This window comes from Artemia sp. Qi Xiang Cuo, chromosome 15 (genome assembly GCF_049724085.1).
Source record: "Artemia sp. Qi Xiang Cuo chromosome 15, ASM4972408v1, whole genome shotgun sequence".
NCBI lineage: Eukaryota > Metazoa > Arthropoda > Branchiopoda > Anostraca > Artemiidae > Artemia > Artemia sp. Qi Xiang Cuo.
Genome location: NC_142808.1, coordinates 55,794,170 through 55,818,162, shown reverse-complemented (window position 1 = coordinate 55,818,162; position 23,993 = coordinate 55,794,170). Strand labels below are relative to the sequence as shown.

Here is a 23,993-nt window from a genome sequence, read left to right as displayed (position 1 = left end):
TGGCAATTGTTTCAATCAATGCATTGAGCACGATAGGAAACTTCAAAAGCCGGCAAATTACTCAATGAGACTTCTTTTGAGCTGATTTTTAATGTTTTCCAAGCACATATACTAGAATATTTTTAGGGACTACCCTATCCAGAGAATTTTCACAGTTTCCTTTAGTTTTACTTTCTATATGAGCACTTTGCCCAGATATAGCAAATGACCCTGCAATATTTTAAAAGAAGACTTTATTGTCTTGTTGTCTAGGTTGACTTTTTTAAATATATTTTATAAGCTAAATAATTAATTTCTTTTTGGATCTGCTTTTAGATACAACATTATAGCATTTTGTAAGCCTTGCTTGTAGGAATAACTATATGTGGACTCTTGAAAATATATAATTAGTGTAGCAAAAATTGTAACTACTTTTGGTAAAGACTAAAGTTGTTTTTTTCCTGCAATAGTTATTTAATCAACAACATTTTAGCTAAGAGGACAAATAAGGCTCTCTAAACTCATGAACCTACAACAGAATTAAAAATTAAAGAACCTATGGAATGCTTTCTTTTAGAGATATTGTCATGCATGCTGATTCCTTTCAGAATCTTCTTATAGTATGGTTTGATATTTAAGTATTTTGCTGTACTAATAATGTGCTAATGTGCTCCATTGACACAATGGAAAACCTAACCTGAAACACAATGGTTGTTTGGTTAGAATAAGATAAAAGAAGACTTTATTGTCTTGTTGTCTAGGTTGACTTTTTTAAATATATTTTATAAACTAAATAATTAATTTCTTTTTGGATCTGCTTTTAGATACAACATTATAGCATTTTGTAAGCCTTGCTTGTAGGAATAACTATATGTGGACTCTTGAAAATATATAATTAGTGTAGCAAAAATTGTAACTACTTTTGGTAAAGACTAAAGTTGTTTTTTTCCTGCAATAGTTATTTAAGCAACAACATTTTAGCTAAGAGGACAAATAAGGCTCTCTAAACTCATGAACCTACAACAGAATTAAAAATTAAAGAACCTATGGAATGCTTTCTTTTAGAGATATTGTTGTGCATGCTGAACCCTTTCAGGATCTTCTTATAGTATGGGGTTGATATTTAAGTATTTTGCTGTACTAATACTGTGCTAATGTGCTCCATTGACACAATGGAAAACCTAACCTGAAACACAATGGCTGTTTGGTTAGAATAAGAGGGTTTCTAAAAGTACTATATAACTCATCTATATGCTACATATTAAAATAATTTACTGAATAGTCACTTTCATTATCCTGACTGTCAAGTTGATTTGAAGTCAGCAATAAATTATATTTTAAGTTTTATTAAAAATAGGGGTTTTAAGCATTAAAACCATCATTAACCTATCATTGCATCAATTCTGCAGGTTTTTCAAATATGAGTAGGGTTGCACCAGCTGTAAAATAATTTCGTGGGTCCTAGTTTAGATTTTGAATTTGATGGAGAAAGTGTGCCATTCTAAAGTTTAAGATAACCTAGAATCGCCAGTTTTCCTGTGGAAATTTGTTCAGAATCAAGTTTAAAATACACCATTTTCCATCTTTTGTTACCTCATCTAGAATAAGAAAGAGGAAAAAGCCTCCCATTTTGAACTGGGTTCATTGGCAAAGCAGTTTAACCAGCTACCAAACATGCTCTTCTGCGTTTGTTTTAACTTTAGTTCAGATTGCAAAAGTATCAATTATCTAGCACATAAGTTTTTTCCATGCTAGAACAGTTTGAAAAAAACTGTTTTTAAGTCCAACATCTCAATATAAAAAAAAACAGAAATGAAGTTTAATCAGGTACATAATGTTTTAGATTGCTGAGGGAGGTGAACCTATGCTTGAGAGTGTATAAAGAAAAAATGTTTTTGCACTGCTTGAAATGTGTCTTAATAGCTTGTCTGTTTCCAGGACCTTTTTGCTTCTACGGTCCTGCGTAAAACTGGCGTACAACATCCAAGTGTTGTTGATAGTATTATACGTTTCATAGTTGGCATTACCTCTGTATTGAGATTCCATTATGGACCTGCCTCGAATTCCAAATATAGTGGAAGTCATCACCTCATTTGTATCTTCTGTTATTAAAAATGGTATGTTGTCCAACTAAATTATTGAAATAAACCAAAAACGGCTTTGATAACTTTTGTATATTTTTCTACCCTGATTGCTAATCTTGTTCTTTTCAGTAAAATGAAAAAACAATTTATGCAAGGCCATACACAATTGGAACTAACGCTTAAGAGCTCAAGCGGAATAGAATTGAGATGGATAATTTAAGTTAATTCTGGACAAAAGTAGGTTTTAAATAAGTTATCATTTTTTGTTAAATTAACCAATTAATTAATTTGATGGAATTACTTTAGGCAAATATAGTTCCATTAGATATTAGAAGCTAAAGAAATTATTAAACTGAAACTATTTCTTGGATTCTGCCCATTAGCAGAATAATGGCGTCTCTCTTTTTCTAGTGTGCGGGTATTAAATAAATAAATAATAAAAAAAAATATTACCAGCTAAGTTTGTCATAGGGCAGGCAGAATTTTTATCTTGGAAACAAACTGCTATCACTTGTCTTCATTGTATGATACTTTTTTTCAAAATGGTTTGCTCGGATAGCTTTTCGTTGGCTCAACAAAATTTGCAAAAAAAAAACAACGAAAAAACAATGCCATATAGTAGCTTCAAATAAAATATAAGAAAGCTTAATAAGATATGGTAAAGGAATCTTCATTTGGTCAAGACAAGGACATTTTAGTTAAATTTTCATCAAAATGTCCTAATCTAAATGGAAACATCTATTGCTTCTACATATTTCTTTGCCCGTGTTTTCTATGATATTTGTCACCCTACAATCTAAGGTTTTTTTTAAGCTTTCATTGATGCATCTCTGCGTTCAACTTGACTTATATGAAATGGAGAATTACGTTAAATGAATGCAGATTATGTTTGGCTTGTATTTTTTTAAAGAAAATTTTACTTTATTAACTTTTTTTTTTTTTTTTTTTTTTTTTTTTTTTTTTTACAGTGGCATCGATCACAATAATAATTTTATCAAACATATGTTCTCTGATATTGCTCTTGATGGGTTTGAAAATTATCGGAAAAAAAAAATGTCTTAAAAAAAATAAGTCTCAGCCCCTTTAAAACAAAACAAAATAACATGTTGTCATAAATGTTGAGCCACAATAATCTCTCCCTTCACCAAAGATAAACTCTAACATACATTAGTATCTGTTCAACTTTTATATTCAAAATGCTTATAGTGAAAAATTCTGAGGACACTGTACCAATCACTACCAGGCTCTGCTGGTACATAATCTATTTTAGGCCTAAGCCTGATATTGTTGTACCGCTCCTGAACAGTTTTGGACAGGAATTTGTCTCCTGTCTGTTCCTATTCCCAGATTATTGAATAAAATGGAGCATTACTTTAAAAAGAATATCCAGAACCTAACTAAAACAAAGTGTTTTCTTTTAAATATAGTGTTTATTACCCAATTATAGATTGTTAGGAACAATGTAAAAGCTATTACCCGCCAAGTTCAATCAAGGTAAAACGTAATCGGAAACTTAGACACAAGACACACGGCTATTTATTGTAATTAGACAAGACTAAGACACACGGTTATTTATTGTAATTTCTGTTCGTTTTGTGTTTCATTTATTTATCGATGCTGATTTGTGGTAGTTTCACGCTTGGTAGATTATTTGATTTTATTTTTGCTTATTTTTTGTTTAATGGTGTTCTTTACTTTCTTTGAAAAACTTATTGCGTGGAAAAAGTTTCTTAAATTAATTTCTGTTCGTTTTATATTGACATAGTCTTTTTAAGGAAAAAGAAAATAATACTTTAAATCTTTTCGTTTTTTAAGACTCGTAGTTTGGCCTGCTATTTGTATACTGGAGAAAATGTTTCAGCAATTTTTAACAACATACATCTTTTTAAAAATCTGGACACATATAGTACTGTTTAATTTAGGTTCATACCTCCTCCAGTTGACCGGAAATAGAAAATTGGATACCATTCACAAAAAATCTGTTTACTTTATTTGATAGATTGGATACATTTGCGCTATTTATATTTGTTTAATTTTTAAGAGCAGAATTGGGTGGGTTGGCGTGGTAGGGTGGGAGCGAAAGGGGGACTAGTTGCCCTCAAATCACTTCCGACTATCAAAAAGGGAATCAACCCTTTCTATTTTTAATCGAATAAGCTTTTTTCGAAGCTACCACGACAACTCCCTCGATACGAAGTGCCGTGGTCTCAACGACAACAAAAATAATACATTGTACCCACTTCGATCTTTACTATAAAAATGTCAAGCCCTCCAATCACTTTCTATTATTAAAAAGGGCACTAGGCCTTGCGATTTCCAATTAAATGAGCCCTTTTGGAAACGACAACGCTCTCTATAAACACCTTATATGCCCCCAGGGCATACATTACAACCCTTACTCTAAGGTCTTTTAGGGTGGTTGTCATCCTCTAAGACCGAATTTCCAGAACTTTCAACTACGTTAAACAACATGGCCATCTCAAAATTTTGATTGGAGATGTTTGGGGAAATGGTGGGCGTGAGAGGGCGGTAGTCGCTTTCCAATCACTTTCAACTATTAAAAATGGCCAGAGACCTTTCAATTTCCAATCAAATGAGCCCTTTTGAAGTTTCTACGACAAAACTTTCAAAAAAAATCTTATATGCCCCCAGGGCAGAACTTACAACCCTTGTCCTGAGTGCTGGGGGGGATGTCATTCTCAAAGACCTAATTACCAGAACTTTCTACTACGTTGAACAAAATGGCTTTCTGAAAATTTTGATTGGATGTGTTTGGAGGAATGGGGGGCGTGAGAGTGGGATTAGTTACCCTTCAATCACTTTCGAATATTACAAAGGCCACTAGCCCTCTCAATTTCGAAGTTAATGAGCTCTTTTTGAAGTTTTGCGACAACTCTATCTATAAAAACCTTATATGCCCCCAGGGCAGAACTTATAACCTTTGCCCTTGAGGCTCTGGGGGGTTTGTCATCCTTAAATACATAATGTCCAGAATTTTCTACTACGATGAACATAATGGATATTTCAAAACTTTGATTGAATGTTTTTGGGGAAATGGTGGGCGTAAGAGGGGGGTTAATTACTCTCCACTCACTTTCGACTATTAAAAAGGGCAATTTCAATTTCCAATCAAATGAGCCCATTTTGAAATTTCTGTATAAACTTTATATGTCCCCAGGGCATAACTTACAACCCTTGCACTAAGGGCTCTGAGGGGGTTATCATCCTAAAAGACCTAATTTCAAGAACTTTCAACTACGTTAAACAAAATGGATATCTCAAAATTTTGATTGGACGTGTTTGGAAAAATGGTGGGCGTGAGAGGGGCATTAGTTGCTCTCCAATCACTGTCAAATATTAAAAAAGGCACTAGCCATTTAAATTTCCAGTTAAATGAGCCCTTTTGAAGGTTCTACGCTTTAAATAAAAACCTTATACGCCCCCAGGGCATAACTTACAACCCTTGCCCTGAGGGCTTGGGGGGGGGGGAGGGAGGGGTTGTCATCCTTAATGACCTAATTTCCAAAACTTTCAACTACGTTGAATAAAATGACTATCTAAAATATTGATTTGATGGGTTTGGGAGATGGGGGTTTGGGAATATTGAAAAGATGGGCGTGAGAGGGGGTTAGTTGCCTTCAAATCACTTTTGACTATTAAAAAGGGCACTAGCCCTTTGAATTTCCAATCGAATGAGCCCTTTTTCAAGTTTCCGCGACAAAGATTTCAATAAAAACCTCATATCACCCCAGGGCATAACTTATAACCCTTGCCCTGAAGACTGTGGGGCGAGTGTCCTGCTCAAAGGTATAATTTACTGAACTTTGAACTACGTGGATAAAAATGGGTATCTCGAAACCTTTATTGGATGTATTTGGGGAAATGGTGGGCGTGGAAGGGGTGTTAGTTGCTTTCCAGGCACTTTTGACTATTAAAAAGGGCACTAGCCATTTCAATTTCCAATCCAATGAGCCCTTTTAAAAACCTTATATGCCCCCTGGGCATAATTTACAACCCTTGCCCTGAGGGTTGTGGGTTGGTTGTCATCCTCAAAGACCTAATTTCCAGAACTTAAAACTACGTTGAATAAAATGGCTATCTTGAAGTTTTGATTAGATGTGTTTGGGGAAAAGGTGGGCGTGAGGAGCGGGGTAGTTGCCCTCTAATCACTTTCGACTATTAAAAAGGGCAATAGCCCTTTGAATTTCCAATCGAATGAGCCTTTTTTGAGCGCTTGCCCTTAAGGGCTGTCGGGGACTCTTCTCAAAGACATAATTTCTACCTGGAAATCAACTACGCTGAACAAAGTGGCTATCTCAAAATTTTGATTGGATGTGTTTTGGGAAATGGTGGGCGTGGAAGGGGTGTTAGTCGCCTTCCAATCACTTTCGACTATTAAAAAGGGCACAAGCCACTCCAATTTCCAATTGAATGAGAGCTTTTTGAAGTTTCTACGACAACTTTTTCGATATGAAGTGCCCTGCTCTAAAGGAAAAAATTAATAAATAATACATTGTACCAACATCGTTTCTTATATGCCCCCAGGGCATAACTAAAAACCCTTGCCCTGAGGGTTGTGGTGGAGTGTCCTCCTCGGTATTTAGTCCCCGTTTCTTATATCGTTCTCGAGTTTCCCCGTTCTGTACTAAGGCAGCGCAATCCTGCTGCCTATGATTTATACAACAACTTTCTATATAAACCGTATATGCCCCCAGGGCATAACTTACAACCCTTGCACTGAGGGCTCTGAGGGGGTTATCATCCTAAAAGACCTAATTTCCAGAACCTTTAACTCCGTTGAACAAAATGACCATCTCAAAATCTTTATTGGATGTGTTTGGGGAAATGGTGGGCGTGGAAGTGAGAGTAGCTACCTTCCAATCACTTTTGACTATTAAAAAGGGCACTAGCCATTTCAATTTCCAATCGAATGAGCCCTTTTTGAAGTTTCTGCGACAACGCGTTATATAAAAACCTTATATGCCCCCTGAGCATAATATACAACCCTTGCCCTGAGAGCTGTGGGGGGTTGTCATCCTCAAAGACCTAATTTGCAGAACGTAAAACTACGTTGAATAAAATGGCCATCTCAAAGTTTTGATTAGATGTGTTTGGGGAAAAGGTGGGCGTGAGGGGCGGGATAGTTGCCCTCTAATCACTTTTGACTATTAAAAAGGGCAATAGCCCTGTGAATTTCCAATTGAATGAACCTTTTTTAAAGTTTTTACGACAACGCCTTCTATAAAAAAACCTTATATGCCCCCATGGCATAACTTACAATCCTTGTCCTAAGGGCTGTGGGGGACTGTCCTCAAAAACATAATTTCTATCGGGAAATCAACTACGCTGAACAAAATGGCTATCTCAAAATTTTGATTGGATGTGTTTCGGGACATGGTGGGCGTGGAAGGGGCGTTAGTCGCCTTCCAATCACTTTCGGCTATTAAAAAGGGCACAAGCCACTCCAATTTCCAATTGAATGAGCGCTTTTTGAAGTTTCTACGACAACTTCTTCGATACGAAGTGCCTTGCTCTAAAGACAAAATTTAATAAATAATACATTGTGCCAACATCGTTCTTATATGCCCCCAGGGCATAAATAAAAACCCTTGCCCTGAGGGTTTTGGGTTAGTGTCCTCCTCTTTATTTAGTCCCCGTTTCTTGTCTCGATCTCGAGTTTCCCCTTTCTTTACTTAGGCAGCGCTATCGTGCTGCCTATGATTTATACAACAACTTTCTATATAAACCTTATATGCCCCTAGGGCATAACTCACAACCCTCGCACTGAGGGCTCTGAGGGGGTTATCATCCTAAAAAACCTAATTGTTCAAAAAATTTTTGGATGTGTTTTGGAAAATGGTGGGCGTGAGAAGGGCGTTAGTAGCTATCCAATCACTTTCAACTATTAAAAAAGGCACTAGCTCTATCAATTTCCAATCGAATGAGCATTTTTGAAGTTTCTACGACAACGCTTTCAATAAAAACTTTATTTGCCCCAGGGTATGACTTACAACCCTTGCCCTGAGGGCTCTGGGGGGAGGGGTTGTCATCCTTAAAGACCTAATTTCCAAAACTTTCAACTACGTTGAATATAATGGCTATCTAAAAATTTTTATTGGAAGTGTTTGGGGGAATGATGGGTGGGGGGGGGATAGTTGCCCTCTAATAACGTTAGACTATTAAAAAGAGCAATACCACTTTGAATTTCCATTCATATTAGGTTTTTTAGAATTTTCTACGACAGTCCCTTCTTTATAAACCTCATAAGCCACCAGGGCATAAATTAAAACAATGACCCTGAGGGACGTGGGGGAGTGGCTTCTTCAAAAACATATTTTCTATGCGGAAATCAACTACTCTGAACGAAATAGCTATCTCAAAATTTTGATTGGATGTGTTTGGGGGAATGATGGGCGTGGGGGGGGGGGGGCTATTTTCCCACCAAAAACATTCTATAAATAAAAAAGGCACAAGCCCATTGAATTTCCAATCGAATGAGCCTTTTTTTTAAGATTCTATGGCAATACCTTCTATAAACACCCTATATGTCCCCAAGGCATAAGTCAAAAACCTTGCCCAGAGAGTTGTGGGGGGAACGTCCTCCTCAAAACATATTTTCTATCCTGAAATCAACTATGCTGAACAAAATGACTATCTCAAAATTTTGATTGTTTGTGTTGGGGGAAATGATGGGCGTGGGGGGTGGGGCTAGTTGCCCTCCAATCATTTTCGACTATTAAAAAGGGCACTAGCCACTCCAAATTCCAGTCGAATGAGCTCTTTTCTAAGTTTCTACGACAACTCCTTCGATACGAAGTGCCCGGATGGAGAAAAAAAAACACATTTTGCCCACATCGTTCTTTACTTAGGCAGCGCTAGCGCTGCCTATGATACGCCAAGTCCAGGGTCTGCTAGAAACTGCCTAAAGAAAAAAGTTGAACGCATCAATGGTTCTATATACAGAAAATTTGTAAAGGAAATTTAGCAACCCAAGCAAAGTTTTTGTTTAGTTATGGCATAGCTTAATTACCACAAAAAAAGGCAATGAGAAAACACGAAATCAAATAGGACTGGAAAATTTTCCTGGACTTAGATTATGCTGATGACTTAAGCATTCTCTATGAAAGTGTGAGCAAAATAAATAAACTTTTAGAGGTTTAGAGAGTCAAAGTCACTAAGGCTAGAAATAAGTGAAGATGAAAAGGTGAATCTGGGTAATGAAAAGATATATCAATTGGACAGCTTCACTTACCTTGGTAGTTTTATTAGTAAAGACGGTGGGTGCCTTGAAGATGTTAAAAGTAGAAGAGCCAAGACTCAGGGCGCTATTTCACAGTTGAAAAAGGTTTGGCAGAATAGGAAAATAAGTCCTCTAACTAAGATTGGAATATTGGAAACTACAGTGAACACACTGGCCAAATATGACTTTGAAGTAAGGGCGCTCTAAAAAATGGTTGAAGATCTGGTAGAAATTTTCTACTGATTGTTTTAGTTACCCGACTAACTGACCATATTTCAAGCAGTAGGCTCTAGGAAAAGTGTGGTTCAATCTTGCTTTTTAGGGCTATAATGGGAGAAAGGCTTAGATGGCTAGGGCACATTTAGTGGATGTAAGATGACGGATTGCCAAAGATTGTCCTTTTCGGCCAACCGTCAGGGGCTAAATGGAAAGCAGGTTTTCTGTAGTTGGTGTGGGAAGATGCTGTAAAGAAAGACTTTGGTGAAATGGCAACTTCCTTGGAGGGTGTAAAGAGGTGCTTTGAATAGATTGGAATGGATTACGAGCTTGAGTAGCTCTGTTTGCCTCAGGTGCCTTGGTACTGCGATGAGTTATTGTTAGTAATAGTAGTTGTAGTACTTGTAGTATCTTGTCAGGAAACAGAAGGTTTACGACAGAAATTTATTAGCTACTTCTCAGTTATTTTGTAACCTTGGGAATACTGATTTAGAGTACTTGCTAAATAGATTACTGAGGCTACTGATTGAATTAAGAAATATTTTAGTCTATTTTCTTTTCTTTCCTCAATCATAATAGGAATAAAGCTCAAAGGGTTTACCTCCATTCTAATCCAAAGTGCTAGTCATGAGTGGGAGGATATCATAAGGATAAAGGAAAAAAATAAGCATAATCACTTGATCACTTAAAGAGATATTGGTTAGTATTCCTGCATCAGCTACAAATGGCCAATTTTTTTTGTTGAAACGTGATTATCTTATTATTTTTTTTTTGGTTACTGTGGGCCGTGGCTAGTTCTTTACAGGGCTGCATTTATTTCTGTTGCCATAATTATCCTGAAGAAAAAAAAATTAATTTTTACTACTACGGTCATAAGCAACGCTAGGCCTAAAGCATTGCTTATAGTGAAGAGACATGTTTCATCTGTTTTTTTCAAGAGGTATTTTTTTTTTTCCAGAGGCAACTTATATGAAAGCGCCGGTCATGTGAAATTTGAAAGGGGCCTATTGGATTGGAATTCATAAGATCTAGTACCTTTTTTAAGTTTCAAAAGTGATATGAAGGCAACTAGTCCCCCCTCACCCTCTTTTCCCCAAATACATCCGGTTGATTATTTTGGGATAGCCATTTGGTTCAAAAAGACAAAAGGTTAAACAACTATGCCGCTGGGTTGACTAAGCTCTCTAAAGCCTGGGGGCAAGGGTTGTAAGTTAAGCAAGTTGCCCACTGTTTACACATAAGATTGATATAGTAGGTGTTGTTGTATAAACTTTGAAGGTGGTTCGTTTGATTTGAAATCAAAAGTTTAAGTCCTCTTTTTTTAAGATTAAAAAATGATTGGAGGACAACCAGCCATCCCCCCCCACCTAATGGTTTCGAGTAAAATTTGAAATTACCATTTTGTTTAAAATAGTCAATAAGCACTATAACTATGCCTTTTATGTTCACAATTCCTTCCCTCCCCCCTCAGTTTCTGGGCAAGGGCTGTAATTTATGCTAGTTATTTATAAGGGATGGTCTTATAAACCTTGGAGGGGGCTCATTTGATTAACATGAACATTTTAAGCTCTAATTTTAAACGTCAATTTGTTGGGGGGAATAGACCCACCAACCCCCCCACGCTTCGTCCCATGCCCTTTTTTTACCAAACACATCCAATCAAATTTTTGAAATATATGTTTTGTTCAAAATAGCTCATCCTCGTTTTTAATTGCCACCCTGGGATTTTGTTTACCAGAAAAAACAGTCTAAGATAGGTCACGAATTTGAGAAAAATATCTGAAAGATTTTCCTTTAGATTTTTTCTATTCAATTTTCCTCTAATTTGCAGTAATTCAAATAAAGATTTAGGTATTCAGTGGAATCTTTTATATTTTTATTAATTTTGAAAGGCTTCTGAAGTCTCAAAGTTTAACTACGATTGTGCTGAAGTTTCAAGATATAAGAATCAAACTTATATCAGTTTTAAGCTGAACCCATCCTTAAATAGGATCCAAACATAAACCCAAAATAATAAAAAATTTAGCATCCAATTATGCAATGACTGGATTTTGCTATTACACAACTGTTAGTAATTTTATACCTTGTCTAACATATTTTTGTCCCTTTCAATTGTGTTTTGTTTTAGAAGATGCTCTACCAAGTGACTGTGAGAATCTATTTGACATTCAAAACTCTAGTTTGTCTCCAAAACCCGAAGATGATCTTTTGGGTCCTTTCCCCAGTATTTCAGTACCATGTAAACTTGAGCCTCACTCCCAGGAATTGACGTTCACATCTATGGACATGGAAGGTACATATACAAATTTTGTATTCTAGGATAACAACAATTATATAAGCATGTATCTTTTAGTATATCTGTTTTTATAATTGGCTAATAATGACTGAAAATTAGTACCTTATACGTTTGAATTTGTATGTAATTTAAGATCAAAGATTACCAAATTTAACTAAATTTAACTGTTTTTTATATTTATATTATTCCTAATATTTTTTTTTTGATTCTTAAAAATATTTATTATGATTTTAAATGTGTTTTTGTATTTGATTTCTGAGGTTTATTTAGTTATTTAATTTATTTTATATGTTTTTTTAACAAAATTAATTTAAACTAAGAAAACTGAGTTTAGACTTTGTTTAAACCAAGAAAAATGATGGCTTCTTCATCCCATTGCTAGCAAGTACGATTTAAGGTAATTTTGGTGTAATGACATGTGGGTAATATTGTATTGGGGATTAAAATAAATAAACTTTATTCGGTTAGAGCTAAAGCAACACCTGATTCACTTATGTAAATACATATACTTTTTAAGTTCTTTTTCAGTTTCTACTGTAATTTGTTTTTATCTTGCTGGTCATTTCTTTGTTTTTTAGTAATTTCTGAATTTTAATCTGCAGTCATTTCATTCTTATTGTGTATTTTTTTTATTAATAGGAAACGATGATTATTTAAAATGCTTAGTAATTTGTAATATGGCTGTATATTTTCCTTTTCCTGTATTCAAATTTAAAACGATATATAATTTCCAACCCCTTTGGTGGTTTTATGAAATTAGCTTCTCTTTTTAGAGAAGGAACCAATCTGTCACGTGAAGTGAAATTAATCAAAGTTGGAGCAAGATTTGAGAATGAAGATTGTGAATGAAATATAAGATTTATTCTAACTCTACCTGCCTCTCTTGTTATATGGGTTTCAGATCCATTCTGGAAAGTTTCATTCACAGAGTAAAGGAGCCTTCTGATGTAGCTAAAAGCCAATCTTCTTCTCTTTCACCTAACTATTTACACCTATGAAGTACTCTTTAAAAGTATATTTCCCGAAAATAGGACACTGCCCGAAATAGGGCTTAGGGCATTTTTTAGACCAGGGCACTTCGTATCGAAAGAGTTGTCGAAGGAACTTCGAAAATGGCTCATTCGATTGAAAATAGAAAGGGCTAATGTCCTTTTAAATTGTCGAAACGAGGGCAACTAGGCCCCCTCCCACGCTCACCCTCCCATTTGCCCATTATGTTTAAAAACTAAATGTTGCCTTGAAATTAAATCAACATGCCCTGTGTTAATGCTAATTCCCAATACGGCATTTCAGCAGTAGCCCAAGAACGACTGAGGGTATTATGTTCAAACTTTCGGGGCTACTTCTGCTCTTAAAATTTAACCAAGTCAAAGTAGCGTAATTATATCTAAACTATCAAAGAAAGTAAACAGATTTTTTTGCAAATGGTATCAAGTTGACTATTTCAGGTCAACTAGAGGAGGTATGAAACTAAATTAAACACTACTATTTGTGTCCAGATTTTTAAAAGGGTGTATTTTGTTAAAAATAGCTAAAAATTTTCTATACTAATAGCAGACGGAATTATTAAGTCTTAAAAAAACGAAAAGTTTTAATCTATTAGTTTATTATTCCCTGAAAAGACTATGTCAATATAAAACGAACAGAAATTAATTAAAAAAACTTTTTCCACAAAATAAGTTTTACAAAGAAAAGTAAAGAACTCCATTAAATCAAAAATGAGCAAAAATAAAACCAAATAATCTATCAACCGTGAAACTACCACAAATCAGCATCAATGAATAAATGAAACCCAAACCCAACAGAAATTACAATACACAACCGAGTCAAACTAAAAACGTGCAGAAACTGACATGAGTAGGGCTCACAACCCCTATGCCTTCCCAAGGTCAGAACATGATTTGTACTTTACTGAAAAAAATACAATTGAATGTGCATTGTCAATTTAATATACATATACATTTATATTTTTGAGAACATTTATATTTTTTCAGTAAAGTGCAAGACCCAAAACGAACAAAAATCAGATAAATAATAAATGCAAACAACCATACAATAGATACTAATATAAATGAATAAAAAAATCTACATGAGGTTGAAGAGAATGCTCCTGGTTAACAACAAATTATCAGAATAAACCCAAAGTCCTAGAGTCAGGAGTTTAATGGAAGACTCGAAGAAGCAATCAAAAATAAAGGTTTTACTTAAATAGGCTAAGTCCTTGGTCTACAAGAAGCTGCCTGAGGAAAAACGTTGAAGGCATCAATGGGTCAAGAAACAGAAACTTTGCAAAGGAAAGTTTGCAACCGAAGCAAAGTTTTTTTATAGGCCTAGTAACCGACTTACTTGCCTTATTTCAAACAGTAGGCTCAACGTAAAGTGTGGTTCAGTCTCGCTTGTTAGGGCTCTAATGAGAAAAATGTTTAGACGGCTAGGGCAAGTTTTGCAAATGTAAGATGACACATTTTCAAAGACTTTTTTTCGGCCACCCGTCAAGAGATGAGTTATTATTATTCGTATTCGTTTAATCAAATAGCTTTCGTAGCAAACAAAACTGAACGCTAAATTATGCTATTTTTGCAGTCATTTAAGGAAAAAAAATATATCACTTATTTAATACACTAACAAGTGGTACGAAGGAACATGCAAATCTGTTCGTTCGGCACTTGACGGGTTGTAGTCTGTTCTGATGCCTGGTGAGTTCGGGGGTCGGTTCGGTTGGAGGAAGAATTGAGAGATGTTTCTCGTTTGACATGAGTGATTTCCCGAATCTCATTATCAAATCGTGTCTTCGGGCGAACAAAGTGGGCAAGCTCATAACCACATGGGCATGCTCGTAATTCTCATACCTGGGTCCAAGAATTATTTTAGTAGCATGTTTTTGAACGTCTTCTAATTCCTCTGATATGTAGGCAGTGTTTTGTGCTTGAGGACCCCAGACAGGACAACAATAATCAAGGATTGGCCTGATGTATGTCGTGTAAGCCAGTAAGAGCTGACGATCTGAGAAACTCCAGCCTTCGCATACTCGTTCGACTTCGGATTGAGTAGTGTCCTTTGCGCACGATATTGTCTACGTGTAGTTTAAACAAGTAATCGCTTGTAAAAGTCACGCCTAGTATTGTCGTGGACGAAACAGTTGGAAAGGGAACATCTCGTATTGTAATATCTCGTTTGACTGGATTGAAGCGTAGAACTTTCGATTTCTGCTCGTTCAGTTGCAGGCTATTGGATTTACACTGGTTAACGAAGTCCGAAAAAAGTGTTGGTTCGAACTGCTGTTTTGTTACTGCGTTTTCTACTATGTATTTGAGAAGCGAAGACAAGTCGTCAACGAACTTGAAACGCTCCTTAAATTCTGCAAGGATTTTATTGATGACTGCAAGGAATAAAAGGGTAGCTAGTTTTGTTCCTTGGGGACAGCCACAAGTAAGTTTGGTCCACTCAGAGCGGATATCATCGGCAAATAACGGATATACCGATTGCTGTTGCCCTCACAGAAAATCTCTCACTAATAGCAGCAAGTATTTTCCAGCTCCCATCTCTTTTAGATTTTTCAGTGCAATGAGATGATCTATAAGGTCGAATGCTTCCCTGTAGTCTACCAAAAGTAAATCGATAACACTGTTTGGCCTGTCCAGCCACTCAACTATCAAATGGTACATCCGCACTAGGTATATTGTCGTGCTACTGCCTCGTATACAGCCATATTGGTAAGTGTCTATTGAGGGTGCAATCGGCTGTATTAGGGCACGGTGTATAAAACCTTCGGCTACTTTAGCCATGTTGAGAGTTATGGATATAGGTATCAGCTGGTCGCAGGACTGGGGTGCCTTTACTTTCGGAATGACCCGCATATAGGCAGCTTTCTACAATTTTGGGAACGATTGTTCTGAGAAACACTGATTTTTGATTTATGCCATGGGTTTGGCTAGAAAAGGTGAGTACTCTTTCAGTAGCTTTAAAGGGAGTTCACCTGGGTGTGTGGCATAGTTGTTATGTAGTAGTTCAATTTCATAGAAGACCAATATTTTAGACACTTCTACAATATCATCAGCACTACAACTGTTGATGATATTGCTCATCTGTTCGTCACTTATGGTGGGGTAAGAAGTGCAAATTTGTGTAAAAAAAACTCATTAACATCCAAGGCTCTGATTAAACTCCCGTCTATGTTGCTTATTTGGACTTCAGTCTCTTTCTGTTTTCCAGTAAGCCTTTTTTCTGCGTCATGCCACTTGTGGGAATCTGACTTGAAGAGCGGAGCTACTTTTTCCTGTATATACCTTTTCCTAGATACGCGGAGGGCTGAAACGACTTTGTTTCTTAACTTATTCCCCTCCGATACTTCTCCTATGGCATGGAGATTGCATCGTTTTTTGATCATTATTTTGAGCTCTGAGTTTAGCCCCAGCTTATCTGTTTCACAGACCAAGCACATTTTGACAGGATTGATTTCGCTGTATGCAGAGTCGAATATTGTGTCTCGACCTTTTCATCAATGTCAGTAATAGCACAGATTGTTGCAAAATTTAAGTTCGCAATCCATCTGCCAAACGCTTGGACAGAGCTTTCACTCAGTGGTCTGTACAGTATTCTAGTCTTTTTTGGTTTAGGTATACGGTTTCTGTTCTTCGACTTACAGCATAAAATATTGTGATCAGATTTTGCAAGTGGTCCTAAGGAAAATGGCGGTTCATATTACGCTTCGAGATTGGTCAGTATGAGGTCCAGTATGCTTCCACTTTCATGAGTGGGAACATCGACAACTTGTTTAAGGTCCAACACACGAGAAATCTATTTTTTGTCGGTTAAGTTGAAGTCTCCTGCTAGGATAAATGCTGGATTGCTGTACTGTTTCCGAAAACTGTCAACTTGGTATTGCAGATACGTCACTAATTCTCGCCTATTACGTGCACCTTCTGGATAGTATATATCGCTGCTACTATGATGCATGAGTAAGTCCTTGGTAGCCCCTACGGCTTGCACCAGAGCCAGATTGTCTCGTGGCACGAATCTGAGGGGATACCAAGTTGTTTGCATGGTAAGTCTTCGCGGCAATAGATTCCTATGCCACCTTCACATTGGCTGCCCTCTTTATCACGTCTGGTATTAAAAAGGTTCAGATATCCTTTGATTGTACCCGTTTCGGTTGTAATATCCCAGCATTCAGTATTTACTGCTAATGGTGCTAAGTTTATGTACAAGACAAGTTCTAATTCATCAATCTTGTTGGTTAGGGACCGGACGTTGCAAAGAATTAGGTTTGGAATATATGTCTGTGCATTAAGCGTTACAGGTTTTAGTATGGGAGGGGAACTATTCGAGGGGAGGGGGAGGTGGTCCACAGGATTATTAGGAGAGTAAGTTCTCAGCGTTGGCATAGGTGCTGAATACTCTGTAGTTACTACACGTGTCAATCATCGGTTATTTCTTGGCCTTTTGATTCTGTTGTTGTTCCAAACTATGGATATCACCGGTATACAGTGGCCACCACCTTGAAGTACACAGCGCTCTCTATGTGCTTGGACTCTCCTGCCTGCGCGTTTCCCACGCCGTCTCCGCTTCGCTTTAGACTTGCGCTGAACGGGTGAGACATCTTCGCTAGGTTTGTATAGTTGATATGCGATTAAATTTTCGACGATAGATGGTGCCATCTGGTATTCGATTAAATTTTTGACGATAGATGGCGCCAGTGGTCCAGAACTGAAATGTTTGCTTTTCAGAAAGCTTTTCGTGCTGGAGTCGGCTTCTTTTACTGTCATTTTTATAAATAAATGTAGCACTATAGTTACTGCATAAATGGTTGAAACGATCTTTGCTCAGGATGAGCTACATTTCCAACTCCAACAAGCTATACTAAAGTAGTATGGTAGCAAAGCCATAACAGCGCAGCGCCATCTACCTTTATTAGTTAGTAGTAGTTATTTTTTAATTTATTTATTAGTTAGTTTATCTACCTTTATTATTAGTAGTAGTTATTGAACTTGTAAGATCTAGTCAGGGAAACAGAACACGACAATATAAATTTATAGTACACTAATCAGTTATTTTGTAAGCTTGGGTCCTTTGGGATTAGTTCAACAGGAGGGAAAGACGTCTGTTTTATAATTAGTGCCTCTTCTGCTTTAAAACTTGGATGAAATATTACCAGGACCATTCGGGTGATTCAACTGTACTAAAAGAAAAGACATTGTAGAACCAATATTCTCTTTCTTTTGTTCGCCATGTTTAAGTTGTTATTCATGTTCTTTTAAGTTATGTACTCGTTTGATTTGATGGCATTTTTCAGGGGTTTTTGGATAATTTCCGTAATTTCCACAAATTTGTTTTGAAATGAGAATTTACTATTAAGAATAATTGAGATAATAGTTAGCATTCCTGCATCAGCCACAAATGGCCAATTTTTATTGAAACTTTTTTTTTTTTTTTTTTTTTCTATGGGCTGTGGTTCATTCTTTACAGGGCTGCAGTTATTTATGCAGCCATGATCAACATGAAAATATAGAAAAACTGTATTTTATTTCATTTTTACTACTACAGCTAGAGGCAACATTTTATCATTGATTATAGTAAACAGACTTAAGACTTTAATGTTTTATTGTTTGTTTGCTTTGTATTTTTCTCCCCAGACTATGTTTTCTCCAGGTACTTATTTATTTAGTTGTTTTTTTTCAGACACCCTCTACAAAAGGGCTGGTTATAAAAACTGTGAAAGGGGCCAATTTGGTTGAAAATAGGAAGTTCTATTTCCCTTTTATGTTTCAAAAGTGACCTGAGGGCAACTAGTGCCCTCTTTTCCCCAAATGCACCTGATGAATTTTTTTTTTATATAGTCATTTTGTTTAAAATAGTCGAAAGGTTAAATAACTTTCCCTCTGGATTGACAAAGCCCCCTAAAGCCCGGGGCAAGAGTTGAACCAAACTTATATCAGCTTTAATCTGAACCCAACCTTACATAGGATTCGAATGTAAACCCAAAATAAAATAGATCATACAATTATGAGTGACTGGATCTTGCTATTATACTTCTGTCAGTCACTTTATTCCTTGTGCAATATATTTTTTTATCCCTTTCAATGGTATTTTCTTTTAGAAGTTGAAGTTTCTTTACCAAGTGACTGTGAGATTCTGTTTGACATTCAAAACTCTAATTTGTCTCCAAAACCTGAAGATAGTCTTTTGGATCCTTTCCGCAATATTTCAGTACCATTTAAACTTGAGTCTCACTCCGAGGAATTTGCTCTCACTTCTATTGACTCGGAAGGTAATAATTATTAAATTATTAAAAATTTAATTTCTAGGATAAGTATGGCTATATCACCGTATATCCTTTAGTATATCTGTTTTTACAATTTCTTGATAATGACTAAAAAACTATTTTCTTTTCTCTGTATGCAGATTTTTGCAATTATAGGATTCCCCAAAATAAAATATTTTGAAACATATAATTAATGAAAATAATATTAATCTTAATAAATTGTCACTGATTAAAAGGAAATTAAAGGACAAATGACAACAAGTTAATAACAAGCACAAAACAGAACTGTTCCTTTTCCTCAGCCCTATATATTTACTTTAAATGGTAGCTGCTTATGAGATTATTATTTCAGTTTACTTGATTCTTATTTGTAACGTAAGTTAGAGACAGACGAAATTAGTCAAGTTTAGTAACTCTACATCTGGAGACTTTGTCTCGAACTAACTTGATAACCTCAAGTTGTACAGTCATTTGAAGCATCTTTAACAGTGGTAATCATGTTAAAAAATATTTCAGTTTTTGTGCTCATCGGAATGTCATATATTCTCTTCTTTAGTGCTTTGAAAGGCTTCTAAAGATTTAGCTATCTGTACTGAAGTATCAATGTGCCAAAACAAAACATTTTTTTAATTTTAGCCAAGCCAAATCTTGCAGGGGATTCAAATCGAAACCTAAAATACATAAGAACGAAAATAGTGGATCGTCCAATCACTCAGCAATTGGGTCTTTCTGTTTTATTCCTATTAGCAATTATATAACTTTTGGTTGAACTTGTATGTCCCATTTAATTGCGTTTTATTTGGAAGTTGATATTTGTGTGCAAAGTGACAATAAGGAGCTGTTGACAGTGGAAGGAGCTGGTTAAAGTACAAAAATAAGAATTAAGTTCTGTTTATTTTACAGTCAGATCACGAGCCCCTCTTCAGAGCACCTTGCTGAAAGGAACAGACTCACTTCAGTCAGATGACGCTCTAGATATGTCATCAACTGAAGACAACTTGTTGCATGAAAATCAATATAATTCTCCCTACAAACGGCATATTGCAGCCCTAATAGATCATGACTATACAACCTTAAATCCATCCAGATGGAAGCGCCCATATATTAAAGGTATGAATTAAGAAATGTCTTCTTTCTTCTCTTTTTGTTGTCTCCTTTTCTTTAAGAGCTATATACTGGAAATCAATAACCTTTCCTAGTTTTCGAAAATTTTTATTAATGCTTGAGATTTGAATCTCCCTTCTCTAGAGTAGGTTGAAGGACATGGGTACTCAAGTAAAAAATCTGTAGCCCCTGTGCTAGAATGCTTATAAGAATATTTACTTCATCTGACTGTTAGTTTCCACTACTAGGCAATGGTTTCGGCAGATCCCTGGATTCCTACTTGAGGAATCCCTAATAGATCACTACTTGATGTAATTGTAATTTGTGGTCTGAAATCTTTTATCAACATTGCATCCCGCCCACTATTTTACTCAAGGAATCAAATAGTTACTGAAGGTCAATTCAAGCTGTTTTCTAAGGAAATCAATACTTTGACATGACTGTACTGATTACAGCCAGGTTAGACGAGATCTAAGTGCTTTAGAGTGGTCATTTCTTGACCAAGTAGATGCTCATTAACCTCGGTTAATAACCAAAGAAACAATTCTCAAGATACATGAAAAGTTCATGGGTGTTACCAGGTTCTAGAAGCTCTTCAGCACTGGTATTAAAATCAGTGGAAATATGAAAAACGTTTTAGCTATGGGGGAGGGAGTAAGGGGCAAGCTATTTTGCCCAAGGTTTCACGACCTGTGTCACCACTAATACTTCCATAAATATCTTTTTGGGGGGGGGGGGGATGAACTTTTCTGTCGATATTGGAATGATGATAAATATCCAAACCGTTTTCCTAATCCTGCCAGGGTTTGGGGAAAATAATCTACTGCAGTCCTAGCAAAATAACTCAATTTTAGTTACCAAAGTTGATAGCAGTACTAGAACTTCTCAACATGATCTTTGAATTCGAAAAACGAACTAACTTCAAAATATATGAACACATGAAAAGAGATGGTTGCCACGGCCGTGTCCTTCTTTGACGCAGACCAATCTAATGTATCAAACTCCAAAATTGAATTCACACTCCCCATAACATACAAATCAATGGGCCAGGATCTTGCAAACCCGCGTGATGACTAATGCAGAATCATAATACAAAGCCAAGTTATTTTCTCTTATGAAATTTTTGCCTTGACGACGAGACATTGCTTGAAAACTACAATTAAAGTGTAGGTAAATCTAAGCCAAAAAGGAAAAGTGACATTTATCTGTTAAAAAAACCGTTATGGCCTCTTAAGCTACGGGCTTAAAGCACAAGGGAGAAGCTGTTCCTTTTTTTAACCATGTAAATCTATTTTAATGTCGTATAAAAAAAGTATTGGGTGCTAAATTATTATTTCAATTTATTCTATTGGCTTTTATTTTAATTCATTTTAAATGTCTTGTTTATTCACTTTACCTCTGGAGACTTTCTCGTAAATTAACTCGCTAAGTTTTTGTTGTTATTAAAATTTACCGTTGATATTCTTCTTTTGAATTTTATAAGGCTTTCAAGTATATAACTATCTGTACTAAAATATCAATATATATAAACTAAATTAATGTAACTTGACCTAAGCCAAATCTTACATAAGATTCAAATTTGAACCCAAAATGTGCAAGAAAATGCGTTTGACAGCAAGGAGCGTGTGACAGTAATAAAATGAATATTAATTGCCAATAATTTTGCAGTTCGATCACGATCACTCTTTAGTAGCCCCTTTCTGAAAGAGAGTGGCTCGCTTGCATCAAATGATGATCTAGAGGTGCTATCAAGTGGAGACAATTCATCATATGAACATCAAGGTCTTTTGCCATATAAATGCCATGTTCCAGCTTTATTAGATCATGACTATACTGTCTTATATCCATCATCCAGAAAGAAGCACTTAGATATTGAAGGTATGCTATTCTTTCTATTGAATAATGGGAGTCGCATAGCAGTTTGACCTGATCCTCAACTTTTTTGGGACAAGTCCCACTTTTCATGGATTCTCTCGGTGCATAGCTATTAATTCATTGGTGGATACAGGGGTGCCAGCTGGTGGGAGAGGCATTAGCTCCTGCAATTTTTATTGAATTAAGCTAGTCAAAACTTTATCAGAATCTCTGCCAAATATTGTCACAAAGAAATATTTTCGATTGTAGAAGGATTTTTTTTTACTCTGACTCTTTAATGCTCTTCAAAGATCCCGATATATGCAGTTTAACTAGACTCAGAAAATCTGCTGATGTAAAGATTAGGTTTTGTCCAAATTCCCGTTCGAGCTGGGCCCCATATCTCAGCCACAGAATGCTCTAAACAAAATAACTACCAACAAGAGTATGGATACTCTCTCCTTCCCTAATTTAAATTTTAAATTGTTAAAACTTAACTGTAAAATTGTAAAAGTAAACAAAAGTAAAAAAGAACTAGTACTTCCAATTTCCAATTGAAAGAACCCCCTTCAAAATTAACTTGCATAACTTCCAGCCTTGCCCCTAAGGCGGAGGGGGGGGGGTATCTAACCCAGAATCATAGTTATTTGACACTTGGACTAGTGCCCAGAGTTGGTTATGTTGAAATCATAACCAGATGTAAATGTTTCTGATCTAATTTGTCGTTTCAATTTTGTTCAAAATATTCTAAATGTCAAATAACTATGCCCCCAGGGCTGACAAACCCCCCCCCCCCATCAACCCCCTTTTGAAAAGGCTGCAAGTTCTGTAAGTTTGCCCATTGTTAACATATAAGGTCATTTATCAAGAAAAAAGGGCATGTTTGATTCCGGATCTCCAAAGATCTTAGAGAATTATGGTGAAATTTTACGGAAATGTGGAGAGTGATGCCAAATACAATCAAAACTTGTGAAAAGAAAACATCAGTAATATCTAAGGAAAGGCTGAGGACATTAGGTCAAAACTTTGCAGGTATGTTGAGGGGATGTTGAAGAGAGATTGAAAGGCAACCTACCCTCGTCCCCCTCCTGTCCCCTTTCATGAGCTTCTCTCCTCAAAATTGGTTGAAATTCATTTTGTTCAAACTACACAAAATGTGTAATAGCTAGGCCTACAGGGATGCCATACCTTCACTCCCCAGGGGAAGGATCGTAAATTGTGCAATTAATAAATTGTTTACATGCAGGATTTACCATTAGTAAAAAGGGTAAGTTTTGATTTTGACTGTATCTGATAAGGCCAACTGTACTAAGGGGAAAATTTGGAGAATGTTCAGGGCTATCTTAAGCTAAATCAAAAGGTACTATATACATCCAGTTTGTTGAAAAACAGACGTGATGTATATTAAGAACGGCTGAGGGTATTAAGTTGGAAATTTCAGCACGTGTTGAGGGAGAGATTTGGAAGTGGCTATAGGGCTGCCAGTCCCCCTCTCATGTCATGTTTAGCTGCCCTCTCCAAAAACATTCAATCAGAGTCTGAAAGACTCTTCTCATTCAAAAGAGTCTATTTTGAAAATTCAAATAATTATGCCTATGGGAATGACATGACCCTCTAGAACTTTGAAGAGTAATGCTGAATAAAATCAAAACAGGCTATATGCTTGCTGGTTGTCAAATGAGAGTATCAGGAATATTTAAGGATCTGCTATGGATATTAAGTTGAGAGTTACAAGGGATGTTGAAGAATGATCAGACGACTACAAAAACCCCTACCTGGTTGTGTGTAGATCCCCCTCCCCTCAAAACAGATCAAAAATTTAAAAAATGATTTTGTTCAAAATATGTAAAATGTCTAGTAACTTACTCTGGACTCTGGGGATGCATTGCCCCTAAAGCCCGCCAGTTCAAAGATTGTAAATTATACAATTTGTCCTTTTATAATTGTAGAGCTTTCCGT

The 23,993-nt window shown here is 36.1% G+C and overlaps 2 protein-coding genes across 2 annotated transcripts in view; both read left to right on the top strand.

The window, feature by feature from the left end:
• The window catches only part of LOC148943878 (uncharacterized), a 404,571-nt gene that overhangs the window by 318,333 nt on the left and 62,245 nt on the right, over positions 1-23,993 (top strand). Inside the window, exons 4-5 of the mRNA XM_089101272.1 lie at positions 19,980-20,186; positions 21,849-22,058. Of these exons, the coding sequence (XP_088957398.1) occupies positions 19,980-20,186; positions 21,849-22,058 (417 nt within the window). The remainder of the gene's footprint in view (positions 1-19,979; positions 20,187-21,848; positions 22,059-23,993) is intronic.
• On the top strand, positions 1,914-19,941 carry LOC148943879 (uncharacterized). Its single transcript, XM_089101751.1, has 4 exons — positions 1,914-2,096; positions 11,648-11,812; positions 18,912-19,082; positions 19,883-19,941. The coding sequence occupies exons 1-4, from the start codon at positions 2,027-2,029 to the stop codon at positions 19,939-19,941; spliced, it is 465 nt and encodes a 154-aa protein (XP_088957877.1). The 5' UTR covers positions 1,914-2,026.